Source organism: Erpetoichthys calabaricus, chromosome 6 (genome assembly GCF_900747795.2).
Source record: "Erpetoichthys calabaricus chromosome 6, fErpCal1.3, whole genome shotgun sequence".
Lineage (NCBI taxonomy): Eukaryota > Metazoa > Chordata > Cladistia > Polypteriformes > Polypteridae > Erpetoichthys > Erpetoichthys calabaricus.
Genome location: NC_041399.2, coordinates 80,135,070 through 80,154,649, shown reverse-complemented (window position 1 = coordinate 80,154,649; position 19,580 = coordinate 80,135,070). Strand labels below are relative to the sequence as shown.

Here is a 19,580-nt window from a genome sequence, read left to right as displayed (position 1 = left end):
TCACAAACTTAGTACCTGCAAGACAAAAAACTTGATCATGCATAGTACATAAAAGGTGTCTTTACATTTTGGACAGATTCAATTAAAGATCCAGTACAGAATGGATCTTTAATCGCCTATTGTTAACACACCTAAGTTGGCAGACAAAACCATTAAGACACGTTAATAACAAGACTTCAAATGAGAATCATCCTTTTAGAAGAAGTAAAAGTACTTGTTTAGTTCAGTTCTGATGGACAGCACTGCACCAAAATCCAGATGCTGAAGATCTGCTTCAGGCCAAGAATTTCATACTTCTGGCAAGGAGAAGACCTCGATGTCTTTAAGCATAATACTTTTTCCTGTGCTTTCCATTATGCCATAATCTATCTGGGGTCCTAGCAAGTGAAACTAATTTCATTATCTATAACATCTGAATAGATAGGAACACATGTGATTCAGGGCAGCATGGTGGTGCTGTGGGCAGTGCTGCTGTTTCACAGACCCACATTTCTAAGTTAGAATCCCACACCCAGTCATGGAGTTTCTTAAAGGTGTGTAGGTTAGATTAACTAGCTATCGTAAATTGTCCCTGTGGTCCTATATTTGTATTTTGTTTAGTTTTTGAATTTTTAATTTGGTTTTGCTTTGTGGCACGCGGCTGGGGGTGGTACCCAGACGGGACCCCCAGGAGGACCGGAGGAGGGCTTGCGCCTCCTCCAGACCATGAGGGGGCGACCGCCCTGGTTGCTTTGGGGGCCACGGGTGCAGAATTTTGGGGCTCAACCCTGTAGGGGCCCGTGGTCACCACCAGGGGGCGCCCGGATGCCTTGTCAGCCCTGGACCTCAGCACTTCCGCCACACCCGTAAGTGCTGGAGGGGAAGAGGAGCAGGGACACCTGGAGTGCTTCCGGGTACGCCGCCGGCACTTCCGCCACACGGGGGAGTGCCGGTGGAAGATTGCCAGGAAGCACCTGGCGCACATCCGGGTGGCTATAAAAGGGTCCGCCTCCCTTCATTCAGGGCTGGAGTCGGGTGGAAGAGGACGAGGTCTGGGAGAGGAAAGGCATTGTGGAAGGGCCTGGACTTGTGGGGTGATTGGTGCTGCGGCACTGGGTTTGCGTGTTCACCTTTGTATAGAAGTGTCAAATAAACGTGTGTTGGGTGACAAAACGATGTCTGTCTGTCTGTCTGTGTCCGGGCTGCTTCCCACAGCTTTTTGGGGGTTTTTTTGGGTTCTTCAGTTCTTTTGTGTCTTTTTGATTTAATTACATTTTACATTTTGTTTTTGAATGTTTCAGTTGTTTTTATTGATATCTTTTTTCATATGTTGTTGCATCTTTCAATTTGCTTTTTCATATATTTCATTATGTTTTTGTGCTTTTCCGTGTGCTTAATATGTGGATTTTGATTTATTTTTGCATTTTCTGATATGTCAGCGTGTTTTTCAAAATATTACTGAGGACCACTCTATGTAATATATCTGTTTGTGGCTCAAGAGTCACTTTTAAAATGGTGATTGATATTTAATTTAGTTTTCTTTACAGTAGATTTCTAGCCAGTAAAGAGTAATTTGCAATGTCTGTTATATTCAGTAGTCATGACCCTGACATTTTAGAAAAATAAAAAACCTATAGAAGTGACATAACAGTTTAACTCAAAATGAAAAGTATATCTTAGACCTGGCAATAATTAAATATCTAAATTTAAACCACAACTCTGCCTATTTGATGTACTTTTTCATTAACTTTAAGTGCTGTGTCACTCTACTTATATAATGTTCAGTAGTGTTTAATGCAGTATTTCATTTATTCTTCATTGCAACTTTTTAATTACTTTACAAAATGCTTTGTGACTATACCCATCATTAAAGTCGATATACAAAATGATTTACTGACTGACATAGAGGGTCATTTGTGAGGATTACCTTTAAATAATCTATTTTTGAAATAAGACTACATTTAAATTACTAAAATGCACAAATGGGGTCTTCTATTACGTGCATTTAAAAAACTTTTACAGTAGAACTAGTGAGAAACAGAACTTTATTTTGGAAACTTACAGTCTCACAAACGCAGTAAGAAAACTGACAATATTTCTTCCAGCAACAATTGTTTTCAAAGTGAAATGAAGACACCATTATAAGTAACCCATGCTCAGCAGATGGTTTTACCAAATAGTTTATAAATCTCACCTGAATCTCTCCGTTGCTGTGATTTTTCCTGCACATTGTCACGTTCTAGCTGGAACTTACATGGCTGCCCAACATCATCATTTTGAGCAGGAACAGAGGCCACTGAGGGGCTTTTGTTTGTTCCCTCTTGGCCCTTATAAGTGTTAGGCCTTGTGGCTAAAGATTCAGAGCTACTGGAAGGTGCGTGCCTGTTAACCTGATCATCGCGCTCTAGCAAAGTGGAGGGAGCAGACTGAGAGGCCTCATGCTTGCCTGCCCAGTGTGGCATGTGCATTGTTAGTCCACCAGTTTTACCACTTGTTTCAGGACACACACCATGAGGAATGCCTCCCCCTAGAGTTAGCAGAGAACAGGAGAGCATTTGAATCAGGTAGGCATCTGATAAGAAATAACAGTAACAACAACAGCAAAACAGGAACAAAAACAAGATAATAACATTAAAACAGTTTTAAATACTACATTTAATTCTTCATATTTTTCGAAAGAGAAAAAATGAAGAGAAGATTGTAAGTTTAAGACGCCACAGCATTACAGTTGTGATAAACTTTTTTGGGCAGACTTATGTAGCCTTTGTTAATTTTAAGATTTTTAATTTGCAAGGGTTGTGTCATTCTAAAAACAGGATGTGCGGATGTAGTCTGTCATTTTAATATCCTTTTAAAGTTTCACATCACTTGGTCACAAAAACAAGCGGTCAAATTTAGCTGTAAAAGTAAATGCTGATTATTCTCCGTGAAGTTTGCCAAACAATATGTAAAGTGGTTCTCCCTTTGAAAACATGTCACAGTACTGAGGAAAGACCATTTACTTTTAAGAGTAAGGATAGCATTCATGTGAAGTTTACATATAGAAGCAGTAGCTGATACAAAGGCTCCTATTGCTACCTCAATAGACATACGTATTAATTGTGTCAAGCACTTACTAATCTCTGTAACCCCATCTATCAGACTCATGCAGGTGAAAGAAACACAACAGTGTTGTACTGAGCTGTGGAAAACCTCACCTTTCTCTTAGCAAGTACACACATAATGAATGGCACACATCAAAATAAGTATACTCACCTGAATATTTAATCATTTATAGTGTGGATGCACCATGGCATTCTATAGGTCAGTTGATTTACTTGGAGGATCTAAGTACATGAATGTAAAAAGCTGTCTGAGTGAGAAGGTTCATCCTGTTGTGGAGGTTTTCTATCCCGAGCGTAGAGCAATCTTCCAGGAAGACAAAATTCCTTTTAGAGAACTAGCTTTCAACAAGTGACTTGACAAGGATCAAAATCTACACCGTGGTCATACTTGTCATCTGTTCATTACCTAACTTAGCAATCATGAGAGATATTGGAGTGGATGTGTGTTTCCACAGCATTGATCAAAACATAAAATTGTGGTGTGTCTCATAGTGGGACAGCAACACATCCCACCAATGCTGTTGTAGACAATTACAGAGTCTATGCAAATATTTACTGAAGCCTTTTCCTGATATTTTATACTGTACTTGTTTTTAAAGCAATATACATGCATGTTACCTTTATTTTTACAGTTAAATGTAACTAACAATAAATAGGAAATATGTATAAAGTATCTCACAACAGAAAGAAAGTTATTGAGATAGCTGAAATGGATGGAAAGTCAAGATATCTGAGTGGCAGATACAATGTTAATTGTTGAAAAAATGTGTCCAAGGGATTATCACTTGAAATTCTACAGTATTGAATGCTTTTACTACTACTGTCTACAAATCTCAGTCCAAAGTCTAATCAAACTCATCTCTAAACTTACAAAAATTTTTTTTTTTTTTTCTTTTAGATGCTACAGTGCTGAACTATCGTGGGTTTTGGCTTCGTTGAAATGTGAGTCAAAGAATGCCTCAAATTATTATATCAGCAGGGCACTTATGTGTTGTGCTGCCACCCGCCCTCATACGGTACCTAGCCATGGTGTCATTGCCGTCAACATTAAGGTGGTACCCATGAAAATAACCATAAAAATGACTAGCCAATCTCTAACAAGTTCTGAACAAAAATTATGCTGAGATTTTTCCTAAAAGCAGTAAACATATCTTACAATGCATTTAAGATCTTTTCAAAGTGTCTCACTTTTGAGATGTCTGAAATTAAGTTTATTTGAGATGTCTTGAAATTAGTTACTTTTTTGAGACATCTTAAAATGTACTTCAAGATATTTCACAACATATATGAAACATTTAAAAACAATCTTAACAGTAAGACAGGAAACACTGCTGAAAGGATTAAGCAAAGTGATATTGGTTTGTCTAACTAGAAACGTATTTCAACATTCACAATACATAATAAACAGGAAATTTACACAAGCCAACTGGGTGGAGTCTGTATTAAATAATATTTCCTAATTTCCTTGAAATATGACAAATATTTAGCTGCTCATAGTATGTGTAAACACAATAATTAATTTGTTATTATACTAGTTTAATGGATTTACCAAAAAATAGGAAAAAATCAAATTTGCACTTAGAGGATCTGTGCAGAACTTTTTCAAAACCTGGCAGGATCTAATCAATAACATTTTAGAATAAACTTTTAAAGTACTGAGGAAGCAGATTCTCACCCTTTTTTTCATTTATCTTTATTCACTTATTAATTAATCTACTTACCATTTATCTATTAATATCTATGAGCTAAATATTAATTATTATCTATTAATATTATTATTACTTATCTATTTACTGTTTATCTATTTTCTAGCTTTAAGTTTTACTCTGCAGGCCATGCTCTGTTTCTCAGGGGTGGGGGTTGATTTGTTTTCGATCCTATTTTTGTAAAAATTGATTTATTTGTATGGAATGTTGTGTGATTTTAATAAAAATAAATTGTTTAAATTATTTAATTAAAAAATAAAGTTACTTTCTCCCTCTCTCACTCTCTCTCTCTCTCTCTCTCTATATATATATATATATATATATTTATATATACTGTATATATAGGAAAAACTTTAATGTATGTATATATAAGTTTTTACAGAGTGATCAGTTGTCGTAGTGCAGAATCACATGTGATAGAACTGAAAAACACGTGTAAAGTAATTCAGTGCTGTACAGATGAAGAGATATCACCACTTCTGTAGTTAAAGGTCTCGTGGACCTGAGCCATCCCTTTCCTTTGTGACATGCCTGTTAACTGATTGGTGGGATATGTCCAATGTTATACTTCTGCCAAATCCATTATGCAAAAATAGGTGGGTTGATTTCTTTAAGCCAGAAAAGAAAAAAAAAAGCGTCAGTCCCTTGTTATGTCTAAAGCATATGATCACACACCTCTTGCTGTATATCACAACTGTACTGCATTTCAGTATTAAAAAGTGATAGACATGCTGCATTTCCACAAAAAAGAATGTTGTTTACAAAATGAGTGTGGCACATGCCTAATACAAAAGACAAATGGCTACAAACATGTGTTAGTAATTCCAGGCATGGAAAGAAGTTACATGAGAACAATGGGAACAGAAAGATTCATGGCAGGGTTGCTGGGGGATACCTTACTTAGATTAGGAAGGGTATGTGGGTGCATCATTGCCCAAGGGTACAGGGACAGAGAGGTTGTCAGACTTGCAGAAAATCTCCTCTGCTGGGGAAGAGTGGGCCAAACCAAGAAAAGGCTACTATTGATCTATCATTGTGGAGAGAGTGAAGAGACTTGACTCTGTTACTGCAGTGAAGTACAATGTGAACAGTTATAGCATGACCCATGAGAGATTGTTGGTGGAAAGAAAAACATTGATGGGACAGAGAAATGCAAACATCTTGGTTATAATAAATGGTTTAATTTACACACACATTTTATTAATCTACAATGTGATACTTATTGTAAGATAATTCAGAAAAGATGCAGAAGATGTGTGAGCTTACCAAGAGCTGCCTTGACTTCAATAGCCTCTGATTCTTGAGAGAAACCACTGAGCCCTGCTGCGTTAACAGCCCGCACCCGAAACACATACGTCTGTCCAGTTAAAAGCCCGTGGCAAATAAATCTGTTTACAGAGAGGTATCTGATTTAGTACTTCCTTTTTCCATTGTAAATTCCATTTGATAATATACCATTCTCCAAAACTATTAGCATGACACTGTATGTTTGTGTGATCAATTAAAATAATATTAGACAACACATTTTTTGCTTGAAATAAAGAACACATTTCGTTAGAATATAGCAGATTTGTCAAGTAAATAAATAATTATGTGCAGTATAAGAGAAAAAGCAACAACACAATTTCAATTATAATACAAGTGTCAAAAAAAATCCAGTTACAACATGGAGCTGATCAACCTGAGGCAAATGTAAAGAATATGAAGACTAAAATGCTATTTGTATAGCCCAGTGACAGAATTGTACAGAGAGAGGTGAAATATGTTTAAGAGTGTTGAGAATTTTCAGTAGTACTGTACAGTGAAGTCCTTCATTAGGAAATGAAAGCCGCCCAGATTCTTTTAAAAGCAAGCTGTTAGCTTAATCTATTCAAGCAGTTACAGATTTCCATGATAACAGAATTGACCACGGAATATAATGAACAACTGAGTGAAATACAATTCTAGAGAGAACCTGTCCAGAGCAAAATAATTTCTACACTGCTTAATATACTGAGAGTAGCTTTTATTGAAGTATGGCTAGACAGAATACCATATAACAGTATGTCTACCATTTGTAAAAAGCAGTGGGAAAGAATGCATGCCAGCTTGGCACCTTTGATGAACTGAAAAGTTTGGGAGATTTTGAAGTTTGAAATAGTGAATTCCATGGAAGAGGAATATAGCAGTTTAATCATTTTGACAAATCTCTCTTCAAATCCCAAGTCTTAGCTTTTTACTTTTTTTAAATGAAAAAACCTCAGTTTTAACAATTTTCAGTATAGGCATTGAACCTGACAAAAATGAAGGAAATAAAAACAATTGGGTTAAACAAGTAAAGTAGATGTGTGCTGTTGTGGACGGCCGGGGCCCATGCCCGGCCAGGACACCCTTTCTGTATATGTTCCAGGGGAGCAGGCATGGACTGCAAAGTGGTTCCCCTAGACCACTTGGTGGCAGCTCCCCTGGGTGACTGTGGTGCCTCAGATACCCGCAGGGCTCCATGGGAGATGGAGTTCTCCACAGTCCTGTTGGGATCCGGGGTGGCCACCAGGGGGAGCTGCAAGGGTTCCTGGGCCTGTCTGGGCCGTAGTTCAGCCACACCCAGAGGTGCAATCGGAGGCAGGTCATCAGATTTCCTATCCATATTACTAACCGAGAATGGTAAACCAGATGGCATGGACGCAGGGACACGGCGATGGGACCATGAGACGTACTGCGCAGGCGCGTACAGCGCGCGTCTCATAAACCGCACGCGAAGTCTTATCCACCGTGCATGAAGGAGTCACGGCCTAAAAACGAAAGAGCTCAACTGACGTGAATGAGTAATGAACCAACAACGCGCCCATGGCTAACGACTACCAACACAGCCACACAAATAAGAGGACTCTGCGCTGCAGCCCAGATTCAAACGGAAGAGGCTACGGAGGCCCCACGGGTCCATAAAGTACGGAAGGCGCAGGCTTCACCGCCATATTGTGAGTGGCACTACTGCGGAGTGAAGGCACAGGCGTCACCGCCATATTGTGAGTGGCACCACTGCGGAGTGAAGTAAACGCGCGTCTGAAACTGCGGAAACAAAGCAGGCAGGAGCCCCCTTGTCCTATAATATTCCAGAGGTCAGACATCAGAGTCTGATGCCTTTAATACGCCTCATGTATGACATACTCCACATTTTGCCCACTGTAAAGGTATTTTCAGAGTAGATAGCCTAGGCTGAGTGAGTTTTAAAGACTGGAATTATTATTATTATTATTGAAATTATTATTAACACACATACTGCCATTTCTGGCTAAAATTCTGGAAAGAATTATTTATAATCAATTGGTCGATCACCTTAACTCCAATAATTTATTTGAGATCTACCAATCTGGCTTTAGGAGTTTTCAAGGTGTTGAAACGGCCCTCCTGAAAGTATTCAACGACATCTCTCTTATTACTGACTCAGGTGACGCGGCAGTCCTTCTCCTCCTTGACCTGTCCGCTGCCTTTGACACTATTGACCATGAGATATTGCTGATGCAGCTTGAACATCTTGTGGGGCTTAAAGGGGCTGCTCTTAACTGGTTCAGGTCATATTTAACTGGTTGACACTTTTCAGTGACTTTAAATTCCTCTTTTTCAGCTACTGCTCCTTTTAAATATGGTGTTCCTCAGGGATCCATTTTGGGTCCTATTTTATTCTCTATATACCTTCATCCCATTGGAGCTATTTTTAAGAAATTTAACATTTCTTTTCACTGCTATGCTGATGACACACAAGTTTATATTCCTGTCTGCAACTCTGCAATGAATCAACTACACAACTGTCTTTCTGAACTAAGATCCTGGATGGCTAATAATTTTCTTGATCTGAATCAAAATAAAATGGAGGTGCTTATAGTGGGTCCATCAGCTAAAGCCCAAATTGGTCTTGGACTTCTCTGCTCTTTCTCTGTCTTTTGCAAACCTCAACTCCACAATCTTGGTGTAATCTTTGACAGTAACCTCTCTTTTGAGAAACAAGTAAATTCTGTAGTCAAGAGTTGCTTTTTCCAGCTTCGTCTATTAGGTAAGATAAAGCCTTTTTTTATCTTTTAGGAATCTTGAGAAAGCCACTCATGCTTTTATCTTTTCTTGCCTTGATTGCTGCAACTCTCTGTATTCTGGGATTAGCAAATCCCTGATACACAGGTTACAGTTGGTCCAGAATGCTGCTGCTCACTTTCTGGTTGGGGCAAGAAAGTATGACTCTGTTTCTCCAATATTAGCTTCTTTACACTGGCTGCCTGTCAGTTTTTGAATTGATTTTAAAATCTTGCTGCTAGTTTTTAAATCTTTACATGGGCTTGCTCCTGCCTATTTATCCAAATTGTGTGTTTTACACCAGTCATCCAGAGTGCTTTGATCTTCTGGTCAGTTGTCTGTTCTTGTCCCTCATACCAAGGGTAAAACTAAGAGGGACAGGGTTTTTGCAGCTGCTGCTCCTCGCCTGTGAAACTCTTTACCTCATCACATAAAGGAGTCGTCTACAATTCAACTGTTCAAAACAAGATTAAAAACTCATTTCTATTCACTTGCATTCCGTGACCTTCAGTAAATACTGATGGTTTCCTCATTGTGATTATATAACATCACTTCTATTTATTATTTATTTTATTTTTATTTATGTTCATATCTTTTTATTTCTATTTATGCTATTTGTGTTATTTGTTTTTTTCTTTTATTCTATTTATTGTAAAGCACTTTGGCCACAGCATTCCTATGTTGTTTTAAATGTGCTATATAAATAAATTGACATTGACATTGACATGCTGTATATCTAGCTTTACACAAGCTATTAATTCAGAAATGGGTTTTGAACGAGTTTATCCATCCATCCATCCATTTTCCAACCCGCTGAATCCGAACACAGGGTCACGGGGGTCTGCTGGAGCCAATCCCAGCCAACACAGGGCACAAGGCAGGAACAAATCCCGGGCAGGGTGCCAACCCACCGCAGGACACACACAAACACATCCACACACCAAGCACACACTAGGGCCAATTTAGAATCGCCAATCCACCTAACCAGCATGTCTTTGGACTGTGGGAGGAAACCGGAGCGCCCGGAGGAAACCCACGCAGACACGGGGAGAACATGCAAACTCCACGCAGGGAGGACCCGGGAAGCGAACCCGGGTCCCCAGGTCTTCCAACTGCGAGGCAGCAGTGCTACCCACTGTGCCACCGTGCCGCCCTTGAACGAGTTTAGGTTGACTAAAGTCAATGTAATTATATAGTTGCATCTAACAGAACTAAAACAGAGACATTCGTAGTGTTAAATTCTCTAATCATTAATTAATCATCTTTATTTTGACCTATGGGCAGCACATTATGGAAGTTGCACATTTTCTTCCTGTCTGCATTCTTTTTTCCCCACGTACTTTGCTCTTGTTTTTCTCCCAGATCTCAAAGACATGCAGCACAGGATAATTGACAATATTAAATTAGCCTGGAACAAGTGGGCTTAGTGTATCTGTGTGAGTGTGTCATTTGATGGAATGTTCACTCTTTAGGGTTGCTTCTTGTCTTGTGACTAAAAGATAAACTTTGTAATTTTAAACTTTTTTAATATTGAATTAAGGCAATATATACATGTAATGGTTTGAGACTAGCAAAACAATACTTATGTACAAAACCATAATGTTTGTTACATATACAATTTTATTTATTATATTTATTTTTTCTTTGGATCCACTTAAGTGAATTAGTTCATTAAACGTTTTCAATACAGCTGATTTGAATACCCAAAATCTCACATTTTATAATTGAAAACATAATAAAATCATATAACTTGTAAAAATTTAATAAATGCTGCCTCCAAATGGTAACTGAAATCATGGATTCCTGTTTTTTCAGATTTGTGCTTCAGTATAAGCTGCTGGTGCTCACTGTGAAAAAGTCCTTGCCAAAATGAAGGCCAACTGATAAAATAAATAATTAGTTTCATGATTGTTTTATGTTTTTATGATACTTCATTGTAATAAAAACATATCTTTCATTTCCTGGCAGATTATACAATGACACTTTGAGAATAAGGCAGCATGATACAGTAGTTGTTAGTGCTGCATCCTGGGCAAGAAATTGAAGTCAATGCCATTGGAAGTTTGAGTCAGCAAATCAATACATTTTGCTAGTGACCAGTTTGCTAAATTAACTTACATTAAAATCTGTCTTTAGGATGTTGGTGGGAAACTGATATATCCAAAGTAAAGTCCTAACAACAAATACTTTAAACACAGCATCTGAGCCAGGATTTAAATCTCAGACTCTGACAATGTGAGACAGTAGCACTGACACTGTACAACATCATATTAACATTAACCTTATGTGTTTTTTATATGCAAATCAATCTTTTTATTTCTTTGTAACTCTTTTAAATTATTTGCTGATCAGCCAATACTGTTGTATTTAAGTCACCTTTGCTACAATTTTTTGATTGGTCTGTTTTGTGTATTTGATGTTTTCAGACAATCGATGCTGCTCATTAAATAATGTTTCTCAACAAATTATAGAAATTTTTAAACACTTCAGGAAATTAAACTGAACAATAGACTGTTGTATGATAAATTAAAGTTCTAGTAAATCAATTAGTTTAAGTCATTAACAGCATTTGTTCAAGAAGAGCAGAGCTGAGGTGTCACTGAGCAATTTTAAAATCCTATGCATACTAGTGAAGGTATTCAAATAAACCTGGAGCCCGGATTGTTGTACTTTAAAGCACCATTTCACAGAAAATAACCTTGAAGCATGAATCTTTCACCTATGGAAATAGTTTGCACATAAATTAAGCAATGAAGGCAAGGCTTTGACATACAAAGCCATAAATTATTTTTAGGCATCAATAATAAGCTGGAGGAGCAAAGTTCAAAGAGTTACGGTATCATTAGAGGACATTCCCAATAGTTATTGCTATTGTTGTTTTGGTTGTTATCCTTGAAAATCTTATTTATGAATGTTGTAATTTGTTTTATTTTAAAATTATTACTTTTTTGTTGTAGTTTTAAATGTTTGCACAGGTGGTGAACCAGCTGAGGGGTAGGGAAGGCTGCAGGGATTTGAGGTATCTGGGGTAAACTCTAGGTAGGTGGTAAGGCTGTCCTTCTTGCGTTGTAAGCAATCTTTAGGTATCATCCCAACTGACTGGAAAGCAGGACTTGTTGTCCCTGTTTGGAAAAGGAAGGGTGGTCACCTGGATTGCAGCAACTACACGGGGATGACAGTGGTCTCTGTGTCGAGTAAGGTCCTTGCTAGGGTCATCCTCAATAGGATCTGTGATCATTTGCTCACCTACCAGTGACTGGAGCAGTCTGGTTTAACACCTAAGAAGACTACCATTGACTGCATCCTGGTGCTGAGCATTCTCATGGTGCGCAAATGAAAATATTGGCAGAGTTTCTTTGCAGTCTTTGTAGATTTTCATAAAGCATTCGACTCAGTTGACCAAGCTGCCCTGTGGGACATCCTGAGACTTTGCAGGATCCCCCCAAGGTTGTTGGATATCATGGTCAGCCTGTACACTGATACTGTAGTGCTGTGCACAGTGGAGGTAGAACTCTGATCCTGGAGTTCGTCAGGGGTATGTTCTTGCTTCTCCTCTGTTGAATGCATGCATGGACAGGGTGTTGGGCAGGATTATGGGGTCCAGCAGCTGTGGGGCTTCTGTTGGTGTTCTGATCTTGACTTTGCCGTGCTGTGATCTTTGCAACATCAATGGAGGCTATGATCAGAACTCTCAAGAGACTGAGCAAGGAGTCTGAGTGTCTGGGCTTGTAAGTGTCCTGGATAAAAACCAAGATCCAGCCCTTTAATGACCTCTTGGGCACACCCATCAGCAGTGTGTCTGTTTACGGAGAGTGTCGACCCTCTTGAGAGGATTACGTACCTCGGCAGTGACATTCATGTCTCTGGTGGCTCTTCCTATGAAGTCAGTAGATGGATTGGAAGACCATGGGGGATGATGAGGTCCCTGGGCAGAGGTGTGTGGTGCTCCTCATATCTCTGAAAAAGGATGAAGATCCAAGTCTTTAGAGTCCTCGTGCTTCCTGTTTTGATATATGTTTGCGAGACGTGAACATTTTCTAGTGGCCTGAGATGACGACTGAACTCCTTCGGTACTGCCTTTTATTCGGGGAATCCCTGAATACTACTGGTTTGACTTTATGTTGAACGAGCGGTTACTCACATAGTCCTGAATGAGGCACATTACCTGCATTGTGAGGGAGTATTAGTTACAGCACTAAAGCCATGTGTTGCGATTCCCCAAAGGTAATCTGGCTCACATGATCTTCATTGATGTGGACCTGAGTGGCTGGACCAGGCCAAGGGGAAGCCCATGTAACACCTTGCTGAAGCAGATAGATGGTTATCTCCGAAGGGGGGACTGGACTGTGTGTCTGCCTTGTGGGTTGCCAACCAGGATCCCAAACAGTTTCGTCATGTGGGGAGTGCTGCAATGTGCTGTACCAGTTTGTGCTCCCTAACCTGACCTGACCTGACCTTTTAAATGTATTAATAATTTCCATGGTATCATGAAGACACTATCTTGTTTAGGGTTTTTCTCGATAGATGCCAGCATTTTCAGAGTTACTTTTGCTTGTAGGATCATGTTGCTAGTCTTTATGAGCCAATGGGTACATGATTTGTGGCATCATTGCACCACTGCTACAAATCATAGTTGTGCACACAGACATGTGACCACATTTTGGATCCTCTAAAACAAAGACTTTTGATAACCTAATGCTAAAGAAATTTGAAAGAAAAAAATAAGGAAAACAAAAGGTGGCTTAGATATAGATTTTTAAAGACATAATTTTGATTTCAATTCATTTTGGTGAAAAAAATTGTGGACTATCATGTTTCACACTGCGGTGGGCTGGCGCCCTGCCCGGGGTTTGTTTCCTGCCTTGCACCCTGTGTTGGCTGGGATTGGCTCCAGCAGACCCCAATGACCCTGTAGTTAGGATATAGCGGGTTGGATAATGGATGGATGGATGGATGTTTCACACTATTCTATTCTATATTTCTGAGTATTCTTTGATCGGCCCAAAATGAGAATATGTAAATCTCCATTGATCAAGCTTGTTTTTAAGGTTGTCTGGACCTGCCATTTCCATACATGCACTACACAAATTCAAAGTAATGACTACTGCCAATGTGCAGCTATTTAAAGTAAAATGTATCCAAATGTAAAAGCCATGTGGTGGCCAATAATTTCCAAACAACAGGTATGCCATACATAGTGATCCTGAATTTGTTTTGTGCATTCAACATATTTCTCTGTGCTGCTGAATTCTAAATCTTGTATATACAGCAATGTGTTCACACATTATATCTTCAGCAAACAGAAGTAAGATCAGTAGTACGAAAAGCAACCCACACTTCCCACTGCACCTCACCCTATTGAATGTTTGAATGCACATGTGTAACATTTATGCAGGACCTGCACAGAGATTAAGCGGTTTAACAAACAATTTTGTATTTATGTCTGTGATGCATGGCAGAATTATACATAATGAGAAGGATTATTGATTGATTTCCCTTTCCTAAAAACACCTGTCATAACATGAGGACTGAAGTTTCATCGACAAACAGCCAGTTCTGCATGTACTTTAACAAGTGACTTGTTTCTGACCTTTTTAGATAAAATATAATTTGATATTTGGGGAGTCAAAAATTGCAAATTTTGACATTGTTTCCAGGCCTTTTAGGTAAAATATAAGAGTTTTTAGTGAGATATAAATAGCACATATTGACTTTATATCTTTTGTTGTAGACAAAACGCAATTCATTAGTTCTCAGTTTTACTCTACCTCTTGCCTTTAACTGGCTTGTTGTTGCAGGGCGCCCAGACTCCTGAACCAGAAACTGAGGCTTCAATGTAATACCCAACCAGCTCCTTCGCATTCTTAGATTCCTCCCAGGAAACAACCACAGATGTGTCTGTATTGCGTGTTGGTATAACAGCTCCCGGAGATTTGGGGATATCTACAAAACATTATGATGAAATTTTAGTACTGGGTAAAATTAAAATGTAATAAAAAACACAACATGTTTGCTATTCTTGAGTTGAATGTTTTTGTAACGTGATATATATTGAACTGTTCACCTCAAAAAGCTTCATTTTTTGACATTAGTATCAGTTTAAGGATCTTTCTAAATCACATCTACTATTTGTAGCAACATCTGTTAAGTACAAGATGAATCTTACGTTTGGTATCATCTAATGGACGTGTCAGGTCTTCTCAGGGGTGACTTGAGGATTTCTTACATTAGTCAAAAAAACGTTTCACACAAATAATGTAGGTGTTTTAATCATATTCAATTTCATTTGACAAGTTTTTTTTGAAAAAATCAAAATCACATTGCCATAGACATCAAAATCTGGAAAATTCAAAATCTTTTAATTTTTAGAAAAAAAATGGAAATCTTATTCGGTTAAATGGAAGCTTCTAAAAAGCATCAGAATCAGACTTTCGATTCTATTACAATTCTTTCTCCTTTCCTACTTAAAAAAGTTTGTTTAGAAAAAAAGTAATATTCATTTAAATCACCAGAGGGCAGTATTGTAAAGACTACAATGCATGAAAAAGTAATACTAATTACAGTATTTCTGGATTAAATAGGTTTCTATTGCCATGCTAAGCTCTAAAATTTAAAAAACATATAGTTATCAATGAAAAGAAGAACATATTTACTGTATATATAGCAGAGAATAACAACAACATCAAAGTCAATATTAATGGACTGCTGTATTGGATGATGGATGGATGGATGTATTACTGTATGTAGACTTTACTAATTACTGTGCTGAATCATTTATACGAAATGTATAAATTTGTATATGTTTGTAGCAAAATGTATGTTGTGGATAGAATTATAAGTTGTTATATGAATTATATTTATGCATGAATATATATATATATGTATATAATATACAGGATATGTTTTTTGTTTGCCTTAATCAGCAATTGTAAACAAATAATTATGTTGTCTTTTTGACATATGGAAAAAAATCATAGTTATTATATAATTAATATTGGGCGGCACGGTGGCGCAGTGGTAGCGTTGCTGCCTCGCAGTTAGGAGACCCGGGTTCACTTCCCGGGTCCTCCCTGCGTGGAGTTTGCATGTTCTCCCCGTGTCTGCGTGGGTTTCCTCCCACAGTCCAAAGACATGCAGGTTAGGTGGATTGGCGATTCTAAGTTGGCCCTAGTGTGTGCTTGGTGTGTGGGTGTGTTTGTGTGTGTCCTGCGGTGGGTTGGCACCCTGCCCGGGATTGGTTCCTGCCTTGTGCCCTGTGTTGGCTGGGATTGGCTCCAGCAGACACCCGTGACCCTGTGTTCGGATTCAGCGGGTTGGGAAATGGATGGATGGATATAATTAATATTTCATAGTAAGTTAAGTTTTAACCTAGGTCTCAGATTCGGGTTCTAAACAAACCTCTTCTATATCCCATTCTAAAACTGACATTCATTATGTTAGAAAGGCTGTTTTCTTTCCTGACAGTGTTTTTCAATCATTGTTGATTTTAATATAATGAATATACAGTGCATCCGGAAAGTATTCACAGTGCATCACTTTTTCCACATTTTGTTAAGTTACAGCCTTATTCCAAAATGAATTAAATTCATTTTTCTCCTCAGAATTCTACACACAACACCCCATAATGACAACGTGAAAAAAGTTTACTTGAGATTTTTGCAAATTTATTAAAAATAAAAAAATTGAGAAAGCACATGTACATAAGTATTCACAGCCTTTGCCATGAAGCTCAAAATTGAGCTCAGGTGCATGCTGTTTCCCCTGATCATCCTTGAGATGTTTCTGCAGCTTAATTGGAGTCCACCTGTGGTAAATTCAGTTGATTGGACATGATTTGGAAAGGCACACACCTGTCTATATAAGGTCCCAGAGTTGACAGTTCATGTCAGAGCACAAACCAAGCATGAAGTCAAAGGAATTGTCTGTAGACCTCCGAGACAGGATTGTCTCGAGGCACAAATCTGGGGAAGGTTACAGAAAAATTTCTGCTGCTTTGAAGGTCCCAATGAGCACAGTGGCCTCCATCATCCGTAAGTGGAAGAAGTTTGAAACCACCAGGGCTCTTCCTAGAGCTGGCCGGCCATCTAAACTGATCGATCGGGGGAAAAGGGCCTTAGTCAGGGAGGTGACCAAGAACCAGATGGTCACTCTTTCAGAGCTCCAGAGGTCCTCTGTGGAGAGAGGAGAACCTTCCAGAAGGACAACCATCTCTGCAGCAATCCACCAATCAGGCCTGTATGGTAGAGTGGCCAGACGGAAGCCACTCCTTAGTAAAAGGCACATGGCTGCCCGCCTGGAGTTTGCCAAAAGGCACCTGAAGGACTCTCAGACCATGAGAAAGAAAATTCTCTGGTCTGATGAGACAAAGATTGAATTCTTTGGTGTGAATGCCAGGCGTCACGTTTGGAGGAAACAATGGCACCATCCCTACAGTGAAGCATGGTGGTGGCAGCATCATGCTGTTGGGATGTTTTTCAGCGGCAGGGACTGGGAGACTAGTCAGGATAAAGGGAAATATGACTGCAGCAATGTACAGAGACATCCTGGATGAAAACCTGCTCCAGACCGCTCTTGACCTCAGACTGGGGCGACGGTTCATCTTTCAGCAGGACAACGACCCTAAGCACACAGCCAAGATATCAAAGGAGTGGCTTCAGGACAACTCTGTGAATGTCCTTGAGTGGCCCAGCCAGAGCCCAGACTTGAATCCGATTGAACATCTCTGGAGAGATCTTAAAATGGCTGTGCACCGACGCTTCCCATCCAACCTGATGGAGCTTGAGAGGTGCTGCAAAGAGGAACTGGCAAAACTGGCCAAGGATAGGTGTGTCAAGCTTCCATCCATCCATCCATCCATCCTCTTCCGCTTATCCGAGGTTGGGTCGCAGGGGCAGCAGCTTGAGCAGAGATGCCCAGACTTCCCTCTCCCCAGCCACTTCTTCTAGCTCTTCCGGGAGAATCCCAAGGCGTTCCCAGGCCAGCCGGGAGACATAGTCCCTCCAGCGTGTCCTGGGTCTTCCCCGGGGCCTCCTCCCAGTTGGACGTGCCCGGAACACCTCACCAGGGAGGCGTCCAGGTGGCATCCTGATCAGATGCCCGAGCCACCTCATCTGACTCCTCTCGATGCGGAGGAGCAGCGGCTCTACTCTGAGCCCCTCCCGGATGACTGAGCTTCTCACTCTATCTTTAAGGGAGAGCCCAGACACCCTGTGGAGAAAACTCATTTCAGCTGCTTGTATTCGCGATCTCATTCTTTCGGTCACTACCCATAATTCATGACCATAGGTGAGGGTAGGAACATAGATCTTACTTACTTATCTTACAACTTACTATTTTCTTCTAGCAGGGTTTTGTATACAACTTGGTCAGCGGTAACTTGTTTAATGACAGTAGATTTAATCCTAGCCTTAAAGACTGAAGAACAGTCGTAGACTACTAAGCACTGTTGTAAGTCGCTCTGGATAAGAGCGTCTGCTAAATGATGTAAATGTAAATGTAAATGTAGATCGACTGGTAAATTGAGAACTTTGCCTTATGGCTCAGCTCCTTTTTCACCACAACAGACCGATGCAGAGCCCGCATCACTGCGGACGCCACACCGATCCGCCTGTCGATCTCACGCTCCATTCTTCCCTCACTTGTGAACAAGACCCCGAGATACTTGAACTCCTCCACTTGGGGCAGGATCTCACTCCCAACCCTGAGAGGGTACTCCACCCTTTTTCGACTGAGGACCATGGTCTCGGGTTTGGAGGTGCTGATTCCCATCCCAGCCGCTTCACACTCAGCTGCGAACCGATCCAGAGAGAGCTGAAGATCACGGCCTGATGAAGCAAACAGGACAACATCATCTGCAAAAAGCAGTGACCCAATCCTGAGTCCACCAAGCCGGACCCCCTCAACACCCTGGCTGTGCCTAGAAATTCTGTCCATAAAAGTTATGAACAGAATCGGTGACAAAGGGCAGCCCTGGCGGAGTCCAACTCTCACTGGAAACGGGTTCGACTTACTGCCGGCAATGCGGACCAAGCTCTGACACCGATCGTACAGGGACCGAACAGCTCTTATCAGGGGGTCCGGTACCCCATACTCTCGGAGCACCCCCCACAGGATTCCCCGTGGGACACGGTCGAACGCCTTTTCCAAGTCCACAAAACACATGTAGACTGGTTGGGCGAACTCCCATGCACCCTCCAGGACCCTGCTAAGGGTGTAGAGCTGGTCCACTGTTCCACAACCAGGACGAAAACCACACTGTTCCTCCTGAATCCGAGGTTCGACTATCCAATGGACCCTCCTCTCCAGAACCCCCGAATAGACTTTTCCAGGGAGGCTGAGGAGTGTGATCCCTCTGTAGTTGGAACACACCCTCCGGTCCCCCTTCTTAAAGAGGGGGACCACCACCCCAGTCTGCCAATCCAGAGGCACTGTCCCTGATGTCCATGCGATGTTGCAGAGACGTGTCAACCAAGACAACCCTACAACATCCAGAGCCTTGAGGAACTCCGGGCGTATCTCATCCACCCCCGGGGCCTTGCCACCAAGGAGTTTTTTGACCACCTTGGTGACCTCAGTCCCAGAGATGGGGGAGCCAACCTCCGAGTCGCCAGGCTCTGCTTCCTCATTGGAAGGCATGTTAATGGGATTGAGGAGGTCTTCGAAGTACTCCCCCCCACCGACCCACAACGTCCCGAGTCGAGGTCAGCAGCGCAACATCCCCACCATATACAGTGTTGACACTGCACTG

At 40.5% G+C, this 19,580-nt stretch overlaps 1 protein-coding gene across 4 annotated transcripts in view; it reads right to left on the bottom strand.

Moving 5' to 3' along the window:
- Positions 1–19,580, bottom strand: part of myom1b (myomesin 1b) — a 147,299-nt gene that overhangs the window by 58,996 nt on the left and 68,723 nt on the right. For 2 of the 4 annotated variants that reach the window (XM_051928730.1, XM_051928732.1), the window contains exons 16-18: positions 14,602–14,776; positions 6,056–6,177; positions 2,489–2,506 (exon numbers count right to left, since the gene is read on the bottom strand). In XM_051928730.1, the coding sequence (XP_051784690.1) occupies positions 2,489–2,506; positions 6,056–6,177; positions 14,602–14,776 (315 nt within the window). The remainder of the gene's footprint in view (positions 1–2,488; positions 2,507–6,055; positions 6,178–14,601; positions 14,777–19,580) is intronic. The other 2 variants (XM_051928731.1, XM_028803759.2) reach the window with 1 other exon arrangement.